Source organism: Castanea sativa, chromosome 2 (assembly GCF_040712315.1).
Source record: "Castanea sativa cultivar Marrone di Chiusa Pesio chromosome 2, ASM4071231v1".
In the NCBI taxonomy this organism is placed as follows: domain Eukaryota; kingdom Viridiplantae; phylum Streptophyta; class Magnoliopsida; order Fagales; family Fagaceae; genus Castanea; species Castanea sativa.
The window spans coordinates 36,442,394-36,456,423 of NC_134014.1; the positions used below are offsets into that span (position 1 = coordinate 36,442,394).

The 14,030-nt window shown below is 36.1% G+C and overlaps 1 protein-coding gene across 2 annotated transcripts; it reads right to left on the reverse strand.

Annotated features, from left to right (window-relative positions):
- Positions 1 to 286: 286 nt before the first annotated feature.
- On the reverse strand, positions 287 to 13,703 carry LOC142626266 (uncharacterized). 2 transcript variants are annotated; one of them, XM_075800070.1, is made up of 19 exons: positions 13,470 to 13,703; positions 13,277 to 13,339; positions 13,092 to 13,183; positions 12,847 to 12,885; positions 12,704 to 12,757; positions 11,388 to 11,462; positions 10,656 to 10,721; positions 10,474 to 10,516; positions 9,391 to 9,436; positions 3,593 to 3,686; positions 3,432 to 3,484; positions 3,201 to 3,285; positions 2,953 to 3,055; positions 2,777 to 2,869; positions 1,816 to 1,882; positions 1,697 to 1,714; positions 1,327 to 1,393; positions 1,157 to 1,210; positions 287 to 707 (listed from the first exon to the last, which is right to left on the reverse strand). In XM_075800070.1, exons 1-19 carry the CDS (start codon positions 13,609 to 13,611, stop codon positions 570 to 572), a joined length of 1,392 nt encoding a protein of 463 aa, XP_075656185.1. In that variant the 5' UTR covers positions 13,612 to 13,703; the 3' UTR covers positions 287 to 569. The 2 variants fall into 2 exon arrangements, with proteins under 2 accessions (XP_075656185.1, XP_075656186.1); XM_075800071.1 differs by lacking the exon at positions 1,697 to 1,714 and having other exon boundaries at positions 13,470 to 13,700.
- Between the last annotated feature and the right edge of the window lie 327 nt (positions 13,704 to 14,030).

Consider the following 14,030-nt stretch of genomic DNA (forward strand, 5'->3'; position numbering starts at 1 on the left):
TCCAATTTCCAATTTACATTTCTACATAATTTATAAAAAATTTCCGCAGTCCTCTGAAGAATAAAATAATACTTGTTTGGTTGTTTTGAAGAAAAATAGAGGAGAGAGGAGTAAATATGGGAAGATTTTAAAAAGAAATTAAGAAAATGATAAAGCTTGTTGGTATTTTTAAAAAAAAATATTAAGCTGAAAGAAATTAATGGAAAAGATAGATCATAATGGAAATATGTAAAGAAAAATGTGTAAAATAAATTTAATGCATATTACAATATAGGAAACTAAATCATGCGACACAAACAAACACTTAAAAGAGTTTCATTTTCTAATATTGTTGACAGCCTCTGAGATGAAAAGGAACAAATACAAGAAGAAAGAACGCACCAAATAATTCAGAGAATATTCTCACATGGATGATTACAGACTTGCTATAAATTTTGTTTACAGTACGATACAACGCGTTGTGAAATTTCATAATCTAATTTCACAATCTCTCATATATTTGGTTCATGCATGTATAATCTGTAGTACAAAATTTGCTAAAAATTCCGAGTGTGGCAAGCTATGTTGAATCAAATGGAACCATATTTTCTCACACTTGTTCTACCTTCTTCTTGAGCATGAACTGGCGGGCCTTCCCAATAGGCTTCACTGGCAAAGGCACTGTTACGATCTGCTGCTCGCGAGTAGCTTTGCCCTGCTCCACTCACCTATTATAGGTCCATAAATTCAACTAACCCTTAGAAATTTGAACATGAAATGGCAGAATACATGCATGCTAATCAAAGTCAGAACGGCAATAGACTATCAATTGGTCGGAGTTGCCTTGCTTTTTACAAGCTCCTGAACTGATACCATTTTAGACTAACATCACAGAAAAATGTCAAACACCTTTTTTCATAATGCACCATCAATTTAAGATAGTCAGCAGCAGTATCATTACTAATTCAGCGTAGACTGCGTAGTGACAAAGCTCCCCTCAAGAAACTATTAATATTTCTATTTTAAACAATATTTACTCAAATAATAAGATATTTCCACGTGTAGCTATCCAAGCAGTCCCTTATATTTAATGATTAATCAATATCAATTTAATAACTGACCACCGCCAAATCTAAGAGTTCCGGTTACATAATTGCCCTAAATATCGTGAACTTACAGTTTCCAAGCAGGCAGATAAAATTGTCATGCCAGGTAACGCATCAATCCCATGCTGCATGTAACCAAAAAAATGAAGAGATATTGCAGAAATCTATATTTGTAAAATAAGACAAAAATAGGAAACTAGAGGACCATTTAATACTTGTAAGTAAAAGCTAAACAGCTTACCAGGCGTTCCACTCGAGTATTGTAAATGAATCCTCCACAACAAAACAATGAGGATAAAACAATGCATCTGCTCCAAGCAAAATTCAAATGTGTCCACCATCAATATTCAGATAGCAAAGAAATACCCAAAAGGATTTATAACATGTAAGTAGGAAGATAGAGATCAATACTTGCTTCAAAAAAGTAATAAAATGAGTGACATTACAACTGCATCACATGCAACTTCAGGCCATACGCAAAGTCATGAACGAGCCAAAGGTATATTCTCATATTACAAGTTCAAAGCCTCTTTTTTTTCAGTGAATATGCATGCTCAAAGCATATCAAAATCAGTCTGTAGGTTGGGAAAATGTGCCTACATAACACCAACCTCATATCATGCAGATTCCTGCATCACATGCTCTAGTTATTTTACTTCTCATAATTGAGCATATACTCTTTGTACTTGTCAAATGCAGAAAAAAAAATATACAGTGGAGCAAGCCATACATGCAGGATGTCACTCCAAATATAGCCCACCCTCTTGTCCCGTCTTCCCTTTGATCTTGCCTATATTCTGCAAATGGACAACAGGACTATGTTTTTGAGGAACTGAGAGGTTGAACGTGAAAACAATCAAACAGAAACATAAACTGAACTAAACACATCAGGGGCTTTCAGTCAATATTGTGTACTGCTGCTATTCAGCTCAATAACAAATTTTTACCCTTTGTCTCACCTTTACTTATTGCCATTTAAGAGACAAGTGGCATTGCATAATAAATTTGGAAAGGGTAAACTTGGGTACAATACCTTAAGTTCATTGAATTAACTTCCCCAATTAAAGTTAAACACGTAGTTTTATTAAATTTAATTGTCCTGGGAAAAAGACAACATTGCTTGTGTTTAATTGATCAATGCAACCATGTGTTTCAATGTATTTGGGGAACTTAGTGTACTGTACCTAAGGTACTGTACATAAGTTTTATCCATTTGAAAAGGCATAGGGCAATTTAGGGACTTGTTCACATATGGCAGATTATAAGATCCTCCACAATCACATATCAACTAGCAAGTTACAATGTGAGCAAAGCCACATTACCCACTAAGGAACACATCTCATCTCCAGAACTCGTTAAATTGAAATAGGTTTTTCTAACTTGGATGTCTGTTACTTCTCATGTCTGCAAGTCTTCCCCTTTTGGATTTCTTGGACAGGATTAGCTTTATGAGCTTTTTATTATTCTTCCTTTTTTTTCCCTTCTCTTTACCTCGGGTGTGGGGTGGGGGGTGTTAACCCCTTGTAGGCTTCCTGTGAATTGGGGTCTCCCATTTTTTTCTTTTTTGACAAAATTACTATCAAGAAATTAATCAATTGGTTCTTTTTCTTGAATTTAATAGAGATTACTAAAATGTTGATAAATCAGAGAGAGAGAGAGTGGTTCCCTTGATGAAAGAAATATGAGCTTACCACACATTTTTGTAAGAATGAACTGAATGGGCTCATAACCCTCTACTGGAATAGTGATATTAACTTCATAAGGAGTATCACGGGCCTTCTCACCTGAAGAGAAAAAGGAATAATGTTGAACAATAAGATTAGAAGGCTATACATTGTAAAGATAGTACTGCAGCAAGAATCCATACATCTCCAATCCACAATCAACACTGTGGGCGACAAAGTTGTGGGAGGTTTCCCTGTTGCCCCTGAGCCAGATAATGAAACCTCCAAGCCATCTTCTGGAAAAACCTGGAAGCAGTGAAATAAATATAGGATATTAGGCAGATATATTGCTTAATAACACGCTCCCCACCGACTGGAACAGCAAGAAGTAGAGTTCATTAATTTTTGTTTTTGATAATAAAACATAAAATTGTTTTAAAAAGTAGAGTACCTTAATAATAGGATTCCGCACCAAATTTGAAAGAGAAGCAATAGCAGTCATATAAAGGGTTACATGAACCTGTTCAGTCCTGAAGCTGTAAAGGGCAATATATTATTCTTAAAATTATTGGGAGGGGAAAAACCCTTCTATGTATGAAGCACCAATTCAGTACCACTGATGACAGAAGTTAGAAAAAAGAAAACAAGGCAAAGCAGAACAACTCATAGAAAGATCACACACCTGAAATCATGGTGAGACTTTTCAAATCCCAGTTGAGTCATGCCATTGTAAACCTACAAGTTCATCAAATGTAATTGTTTTTCTTTTCTTTTTGCTGAGTACATCTTCCCTTTGACAATACCAAATTAATATACATCACTAAGCATAGCACAGTCTCTTACAATTTCCCATGATCGTGGATGAAAACCAACAGTGAAGCCCTCAAATACCCTTGGACCCGATCTCTCACATGGAATGGCAAGTTCAACCAAAACTCTGACACAATCAGAAACAACCACAATTATCAAGAAGTTGAAACATCAGATAGGAAAAGAGATATAAAATGGAGAGAATTATCCACTATCTTAAAGCAATATAATAATGATTATTGAAGAAAATGAGTAACTAACACCAGCATTGTAATATCATTAATATCACTTTTTGACTTCTGATACTCATTATATATTATAACTTGAGAAATTTCTCAGTTTAACATATTGCTAAATAATTATTAGTCATTTCTTTAATTGGTTTATTTTAAAAAGAGAAACCCTATGGATTTATGTAACTTTTGTATCAAATTCAGGAGGGTGTGCAAACAAGGAATCAGCCTCCTCGTAAGGCTGTCTACCAATCATCTCTCCTAGACCTAGCAAAAGTGGAAGCTTTATGCACTAGGTACTACCTTTTTTTTTTAAGAAGGGTGTGCAAAATTTAACAGAGTGAAGCTTGAGATTGCATTTCTATAATTTGGATCTGTTACATCCTGCCCATGACAGCAATAGTTTAGAGGTTTCCCAGTTGGTTCTGGAATGCGACATCAGTTACAAGAATAATAAGGAGATGACTTCCTATTATAGTGTTAATCTCACATTGATAAAAAAAGAAGAAGTAGGGAAGCGTGTGATGGTCCCTACAAATATAGTAGTGTAGTTGTTGTGTGTGAGAATTAGAAGACAAAGCTTGTCTAGTGAGAGAGTTAGAATACCAAGTTTTGTCTAGTATGTTCATATGAGAGCACCTTTTGGTGTATTGTGACTAAGGTTAGTTTATATTTGTGAGAGTCAGTGAGAATCTATGATTGTAATAATCCATATCATTGATAATGAATTTTTTGTTGGCTTTACTCATATATGTAGGCATAGAGTTTGTTGAACCACGTTAACTGTTATGTTTTTTGTGGTGTTGGAATTGTATTTTTTTTTCTTGTTGTTCATAACAAATTGGTATCAGAACTATTGGTTTGTTCTCTTGGAGATGGCAAACACAAAGTTTGAGGTGAAGCCCTCCTATGGGAAAAATAATTTTAGCTTTTGGCAAAGCACTATCAAAGATATCTTGATGCAATCAGGATTGATTAAGGCATTGTATGAGAAGTTGACAAAGCCAGCCACTATGTCAAATGATGAACGAGCAAAACTTGGATACTATCCCCTTGAGTCTTGTCCCAAAGGTAAAATTATAGCATGTGAAACTTCTCCCCAAGAACCGCTTACAAATTGTTTGTACTTGATAAAAGAGTTAGCGTCATTTGAGCATGGAGAGAGGAGCTAAGATTAGAATTATCAGAATGCTTTTAATATATTGACTACTTAGTTGTCGAGTGTGGAGGCTAAAATTGAGGAGGAGGATCAAGCCTTATTGCTTTTAACCTCATTCCACCTTTGTATGATAATCTAGTCATTACACTGTTTGTTGATAAGGAGACACTCAAGTTAAAAAGAGGTGATATCAGGTCTCCTAGAGAAGTTCAAGAAGAATAATTCAGAAGTTGGGAAGTCCGAATCAAGTCATGGAAGGAATATGTCTCGCGACTTAGGAAGAATTCTGACAGAAAGAACTCAAGATCAAAATCTATACCAAAGAAGGATATAAATGGCATGGAGTGCTATTATTATCATGAGATGGGACATTATCAATATCAATGCAAGAAATTGAGAGCTGAGTTAGGGGGATTTAAGAAAAGTTATGATAGTCATAAGTTTGTAGATGCAATGATTGGTACAAAATATAATGAAGATGAAGACTGTGGTGATGGTTTATGGTTAATAAAGGTGGATTCAACATAAAAAGGGTCATATATTTTTCTTGTTTCTTTCATATATGTTGGAATAAAGTTTGGTTGGACATGAACAAGGCTTGTAACAAAGGATTGTTACATTGACTAATAATATGGACCACAAATTATAGTTACAAGTATGGTTAAATTTAGAATGTTTGATGGGAATGTGAAAAAATTGGCTAACTCCCATAGACGTTCTAATCATCTAAGGACTTTGGAGGTGGATGGGGTGGTCTTTGAAGAGGCCTCCGAGGTAACTTTTCAAGCTGTACAATTTTATAAAAATTTGTACAAGGAGACTGAGGAGTGGAGGCCTTTTGTGGAGGGTTTGGAGTTTGATCGCATTGAGAACAGGGAAAGGGTTTGGCTTGAAAGGAAGTTTGAGAGAGAGGAGATTCTTCAAGTTGTTAGGGATCTGGAAGGGGACAAAGCTCCAGGTCCGGATGGGTTCACTATGGCGTTCTATCATCATTGCTGGAAGGTAGTGGAGAAAGATGTCTTAGCGGTCTTTGAAGAATTTTTCCATCATTGCAAGTTTGAAAAATCCCTTAATGCAACCTTCATTGCTTTAATTCCTAAAAGGAATGGTGCTTCCAACATCAGAGACTTTCGTCCTATTAGTTTGGTGGGGAGTGTGTATAAAATCCTGGCTAAGGTCTTGGCCAATCGCTTGAGAGTGGTTTTAGATCAATTGATTTCTGAGAATCAAAATAGCTTTGTGGGTGGAAGACAAATCCTTGACTCGGTTCTCATTGCGAATGAGTGTGTGGATAGTCGTGGGAAGAGTAGGGTCCCTGGAGTCATTTGTAAGCTCGATATGGAGAAAGCCTACGATCATGTGAATTGGGAGGCTTTGTTGTATTTGCTGAACAGGATGGGTTTTGGAGTGAAGTGGTGTAAGTGGATCCGTTCTTGTATATCCACAATTCAGTTCTCTGTTTTGATTAATGGGTCCCCGAGTGATTTCTTTGGTAGCTCGGGGGTTTAAGACAGGGGGATCCGCTATCTCCTATGCTATTTTTGATCTTGATGGAGGTGCTTAGTAGGATGTTGAGAAGAATGGAGGGAGCTGGCTTGATCCGTGGTTTTAATTTTGAGGGTAGGAGGGATGGTGGGGAACGTGTTTCACATCTATTATTTGCAGATGATACTATACTCTTTTGTGATGCAAATGTGGAGCAAATTCTTCATATTCGGTTGTTGCTCCTTAGTTTTCAGGCGGTAACAGGTTTGAAGGTCAATGTGCATAAGAGCGAAATGGTTCCTATAGGGGAGGTTGGTGATGTGCATGCTGCGGCGGATATATTGGGCTGCAGAGTTGGATCTTTACCTATGTTGTATCTTGGCATGCCGCTGGGGGCTCCTCACAACTCCCCTTCAATTTGGAACACAATTTTGGAAAGTATTAACCGGAAGTTATCTGGATGGAAGAAGTTGTACTTGTCTAAGGGGGGTCGTTTGATATTACTCAAGAGTACGCTTTCTAGTCTTCCGACTTACTTTCTATCATTGTTCTCTATTCCTACTCATGTGGCTAATAAAATTGAAAAGATGCAAAGGGATTTCCTGTGGGGAGATAGCAAGATTCACTTGGTAGGATGGGACAAAGTTTGTGCGCCTATAGCCAATGGTGGCTTAGGGATAAGGAAACTCACTACCTTTAATAAGGCTCTATTGGGGAAATGGTTGTGGCGGTTTGGTAAGGAAGAGGGTCGTTTATGGAGGCGGGTAGTAGCTTCAAAATATGGGGAAGAGTGGGGGGGATGGACCTCAAAGCTGGGTAGGGGAGCTCAAGGGTGTGGTTTGTGGAGAAGCATCCGTATGGGTTGGGAGGATTTCGGTAAAAATTGTCAATTTGTGGTTGGGTTGGGGAATAGGGTGAGGTTTTGGCGGGGATGGGTGGTATGGGGATCAACCTTTTCGGTTGGCTTTTCCTAGGTTTGTATGGCATTGCCATTGATAAGGAGGCTTACGGTTGAAGCTTCTTTGCATAGGCAGGGGGCGGAGGATAGAAGATCTTGGAATGTTCGGTTTAGTAGATTTTTTAATGATTGGGAGATGGATGAAGGACTGCGGTTTCTTCGTATGTTGGGTGCTATAATCCCTCCTATGGATGTTGGTGACCGGATGAGCTGGAAATTGAAGCGTAATGGGGCTTTTGACATCCGGTCGTACTATTACAAATTAAGAAATTCTCCTTCAACTATCTTTCCTTGGAAAGCTATTTGGAGAGTTAAGGCCCCTAGGCGAGTTTCTTTTTTTGTTTGGTGCGTAGCTTGGAATAAGATCCTAACGAGAGACAATCTGAGATTGAGGAGATTGGTTTTTGTGGATTGGTGCATTATGTGCCGTCATGGTGGAGAGACGGTAGATCACCTTCTTCTTCATTGTGAGGTGGCCTATCGGTTATGGAGCTTTGTTTTTATAACTTTTGGCTTGGCTTGGGTTATGCCTAGTTCGGTTCCAGACTTGCTTTTTGGATGGTGGAATTGGTTGGGGAAGCACTCGTCTCAGATCTGGAATTTAGTCCCGTTGTGCATCCTTCGGTGTATTTGGAAGGAGCGAAACCGGAGGACTTTTGAGGATTTGGATAGCTCTAGGGATCAGTTGCTTGCTTCTTTTTGTGGAACTCTATTTGATTGGTCTCGGGCGTGGGGACTCACGTCTAGTGATTCCCTCCCTTCTTTTCTTTGTTCCCTTCTCTTTTTGTAATTTCTCTGTTGTTTGGTTTTCTCTCTTGTTTCTTTTTGTTTTCTTTTTCTTGTATTTCTGGGTTGCTCTGTGTTTTTCAGGCATAGAGTAACCTTCGTATATATACCATTCTTACTTATCAAAAAAAAAAAATTGGGCTATATCAGACATGCCCCAACTTCGAAGAAATTTAATTTCTTTAGTCTAGCTAGATTCTTTGGGCTATCTGGCTATGGAGACTCTGCAAGAGCTGGAATTATAAAAGTTACAAGAAGTACTTTGGTGGTAATGAAGGGAGATAAGACTTTCAAGAATTTGTACAAGTTGATTGATGATACAATTAAAGGTGTACCACATGGTTGAGTGCATAAAGGAGCAAAAGGTAGGAAAGAGATTTTGGGCTGAAATAGGCACTAGTGCAAATACCTCATGGGCTGAAGGTGAATATTTGTTAAATCTTTTCCACACAAAGTAGTTTATAGCTTTTGTAGTTGGTTTTTGAATCCCTTATCGGTTAGAAGAATAATAAAGAGATGAGTTCCTAGTAAAGTGCAAATCCTTATTGATTAAAAAATAATAAAATAATGGAATAGTTTAATATAATTAGAGGGTGTGATAGTCACTGTAATTAGAGTGGTGTTCTAGTCTTTGTGTGTTTGAGAGTGGAAGACAGTTTTGTAAGTTGTCTAGTATATTTGCGTGTGAGCACTTTAGAGTGTATTGGGAATTTGAGTTAATTTATGTTTGTGAGTGTTGTTGTAATCCTTATCATTGAACGAGGTTTTTTGGGCTGCCATTACTCATGATGCAGGCATACATTTTACCAAAGCATGTTCAATTCCATGTCTTGTGTACCTTGCCTTTTATTGTTTTGCGTGTTTTTCACAACAGCAAACAAGTTTACTTAACATGTCTTGATAATTTGTTATTTTCCACTGCATTCGTTTTTGGTAAAGATGGAATCATAAAAGCTATAGCAATCAAGAATATGTCTCCCCTAGTCAGAGTTACACACTTTCTGCAAATAGCACTCATTACTTTCAAAAAAAGAGGCCTTAAGATTCCCATAATCATGCATCTTCAGCATATCAAGTCCAAAGAGCAAGCATTTGTAACATAGAGGTAGCAGTTCACTGAATTTTATATCAAGAATCAACACTAAATAACAGAAAAAGAAGAAGAAAAAGATGATGAATCTAACAAAACTCAAGGTACAGTGTAGAAGACCTGCAAGTCGACTCATATGTAACATTGCATATGCATCCAAGCCCACCTGAGATGAGACAACAAAGATAATTGCATGGGCCATAAGTTAGTTATATATATGAATCTTATATTTACAGAGGCAACATAAATTTAGAGGTACAGAAGCAAAATAACATGTATAAAAAAATGAAAAATTGTATATTGTAGAAAGCAAAACAAAGATTGCACCAAAATGAAATGATCCAATAACTTAAGGCAACCTGTCCCCTATCTTTCAGGATCAGAAATGCATATATCATACATGTTGAACAAAAATATTAAGTGGTGATATATCATCGCATGGCATGCAAAAGATTTCAAGGGGAAAATTCATCATAAAAATATGGTTGCAACATGCCATTCAAGCTTATCAAATAGAATAATGAACCAGTCACAACTAGGACCCATATCATCAATTTTTTTTTTTTTTTTTGGTTTCCCACAGTGTTTCCTCAAAACTTTCAACCAGAGACTAATCACTGTTCACAACGGGTGAGCCCATAACGGGGTAAATCGCTGGCCCAGGGAGTTTTTTTCAAAGTGTTGGTGCCTGGACTTGAACTAGGGAGCTCTTAGTCAAACTGAAGACAGCCACCTTGAGACCAAGTGCCCAACCACTTAGCCAACCCCACTGGGTTCCATATCATCAATTTCACTTAAGAAGAAGTATGTGCTTTATAACCAACATCATGTTCTTTGGCATATATAGCTAAAAGAAACAACCAATATAGGTTGAAAAAAATACAGCAGCTAGCTAACTTGCTCTTGCCCAGGTGGTAAAATGTCTTAAGAGAAGACAAATAAAACCATACCAATAATGTGCCACAAACTAAACTTGTCTTACTATTCTAACTTTTCATAAGTTCTTCAATAGAATTTCTAATTTGATCAATTTAATTATTCTATTAGATATCATGAACTTGCAAATCAATTCTGCTACAAACAACTAGATATAGAGTTATCAACATTACAGAAATTCATGAATTATCACATATCAATGGGGTCACATCTCCTTGTGTAAGAAGCAATTACACATTGAAACTTAGAAATGAAGAGTTCACAGACCTTTACATTCTCCATTTAAACAACTTCCACATATAATATTTACCTGAAATTAAACAAAAGAATACACTGAGGGAGTTGGTAGAACAAGAGAGTTTGACCAAAAGAAATGGGAACTTACAGAAGTAATGTAACAGAATTCTATGAATTTACCAACATGAAAGAATAGTTTAAATAAAACCAACCTGAGCTGTACGTCCCATTTTGTCATAACTCTGCTCACAATTCATCAGGTCGCCATTGAAAAAGTCCTGGATATACAGAGAAATAATGATAAGTAAGGCAATCATGTTTACAAATTTGGCAACTTATCCATGAAGACATTAGGTCTAAATTTCTAACAAGAACAGAGTGAAAACTTCAACAAGAATAGTTTAATCCGGAAACCATTACAGAAATGTCTGACTTCCTTCTGCTTGTAAACCAAGAGTGTGAAGGCACAGTATGCTAAAGAAAGAGAGAGTGGAGAAGTGGTGATAGCTGTCTAAAAAACAAACCAAAAGTAGTCATTACCATTCAAATCATATAAAATATTTCTTATTGCAATTGGGTTCATGGAACTTTAGCTGCTATACCATTCGAATTCTGGAGCTCTGCTGTGCTCTACAAGCAGGAGCCAAGCAGACTCCTATATCATAACATTGAAATTTTACAGAAAAAGTAAAGATGTGCAGTCCTTTTCGCAGTTCTGCTTCTTCTTCTGTGGTTGATTCTTTTACAGATTCAACATCAACTTGCTAGTCATCTTAACCACCCTCCCCCACCACAGGAAAAAAATAAATACAGTGACAATCTGTTACAGCTCTTTCCCACAGTAGAAAACGAATTGCAATGCACAGAAAGTGCAACATATACATTACTCATGCTTATAATTACAAAGTTTCTCAAGATGCTGTTCAGGTTGAAATACAGCTTACTTGAACAAAGTCAACTTTCCCCGAACCAGTAACGAAGTAGTTGAGCTTATCAAATTGGCCAAAATCTATATATCCCTGCATAAGTATAAGCACATTCACACCATGTGAATCATATTTGTTAGAGAGAAGAATATTCAGGAAGTTGTTATTTGTGTGTGTATAAGTAAAGAAAATGCAGGAAGCATACAGTGACAAAGAATTTCTATGTCTTTCTTCACCATATAGCAATTCATAAGCGCACACAACTCTGATATTATCTCACATTACAATATATAGAATCTCACAGTACAATATATATGATCTTCATGAATGATTCTTAAAACTATCAACTAGCACTTCCTCCTTCCATAAAAAAAGGGATGGAGTGTAAGATCATGAGTGCATAACTCACAGCTTGTGTAATTTACTAAAACAGAAAATATGAATGATATTTTAAACCGATCAATTTTACTTGAACAAAAGGCCATGACACAATGGAACAAGATGCAGTTGTTACAAGGATTTATGTGAATGGACTGAAAACTGAAAAGACTCATATTTATGCATCTTTATCAATGTCGGGTGCACAGAAAAGCCAAGTTTCATGCATCACAGCTTTTATATTACTCCCCTTGTCACTTTAGAGTCACAAAAATGGACTCTTTATGCAGGGGGCACCTATCTTCTATATTTATCATCCATGCTTGAAATAAAGCTATCCAATCAACCTAGAACCTGAATTTCCCTTTTCAATTATCTATTTGAATATATTCATGTGTGTTTATAAGTCATGTAATTTCAGTTTAATTAAGAGTACTATGTCACGGCATTGATTTTTCTTCTCATACTTTTAGATTCGTCCTCATATGCATGAATTATGCATGTTGTTAAGTACTAAACACAACAAGAATGAATATAAAGTTTCTAATTATTCACCGATTAACTAGGGAATGAACAGAATCATGACTAAGTACAGTGCAAAAACTTAATCGCCACTCAATTGTAGAAGCAATTAATATCTTGTGAGTCAAGCAAAATTTCAAGAAATTGGACTAACTTAATAATGAAAATTTAATGTAATTCTTATTCTGTTAGCTATCAGTTTCCTGAGTGTCGGTTGTAAACTTGGAATAAATGGGTTAGGCCAGGTGCCTTAAATTCAAGAGGTAATCAACCACAACATGCTATGAAATTATTTCCAGACTGAAATCATAAGTATTCGCATTAAGTGAATAAAAACATATACTATAACATTAAAAAAATAAATAAATAAATAAATAATTGACAAAATGGAAACATAAGGATAGAGTATTTCAGAACGTGGTTGGAAGGACTACCTTTTGTGATCTACTCTCCACATCTTTGCAAAATCGAACCACCAAGTCAGAGTCCTGCAGCAGGACAAACACAAAATGTAAATGAAAAACCCTCCAAAATCGAAAATCTATGGACCATTCATTCAGATATCGTAACGCATTACCTTCCCTTCATATTGAAAAGGCTGCCCAACCCAGTCACTCTGATTAACAGCTCAAGAGAAAACAACTTTATCACACACTTTCATCTCTAGTGGACACATAGCATTAGTTAAAAACCAGTTCATTGATTACTCAACATCCGACTTAAACTAATAGAGGCTTGTTCAATAATAATGGCCCTAAACAAAGCTCGTCTTAAAACAATTCACATATAATTTTATTGATACTTATAATGTATGTAGGATACGAAATCGAGAATGTGACTAGAGTTGTCAAGAACGTAGCAATTTGAACTCGGTACCGCAACCGAGGCAGCCCCGAGTGCCTGTAAAAGAACAGCTGAAACCAAGTGAAAGATTGCATATCAGACACAACAAAGAGAAGCATATCTCAATAATAATAATAATAATAAATAGCAAAGATTTCACGTACTTGTGCTGATTATAATAAGTAACCAAGATAGATAGTGCATGTCTAGAAAATCCACTTGGTGAGCTGAGAAATAGAAGTATAGAATGAGAAACCTAAATTGGCTTTAGAGATTGCATTTCTCTGTCTGAATCGTAACAAGAAGAATTGTGCATTATTATCATTTGGATTATGTATTGAATGAAACCCCAAATACCTGGAAAGTAGCGAGTGGCTTTTGCCCTTTGCTTTTGGCTGAGATCAATCAAGAAACGAGCTCCGGTATTGAATGAAAAATGTGTTGCGACTTGCGACTTGCGACTTGCCCAGCTTTCTCTTAGCTTAACTGAGATCTTCATTGCCAAAAATGCCCTTACGATTCCTCTTACTCAATGCATTGTTCTGTTGGCTCCCGCCAGCACCGCCAAGTAAACATTTTACGCATTGTCTTTTCTTTTTTTAGCTGAAGAACGGAATTAGGTAAAAAATTTATGTATTAAATTTCTTTCTATCAAATATTTATATGAGTTTAATTGTTTAAATTCAAATAATCCTCTTTAAAAAATCAATTAAGATCTTGTGAAAAAATTTATGTTTTACCCAATTTTATCTCAACCTTACACATCAGTATTTCATGAATCAATAATATAATATGGTGCCACATAATTTTTAAGGCACTATTTTAATTAAATTAACATTTAAATTTTATATTTAAACTTCCATTAAAATCTTGGCATATCATGTTTATATTTAAATTCTCCACTTTATGTATAATATA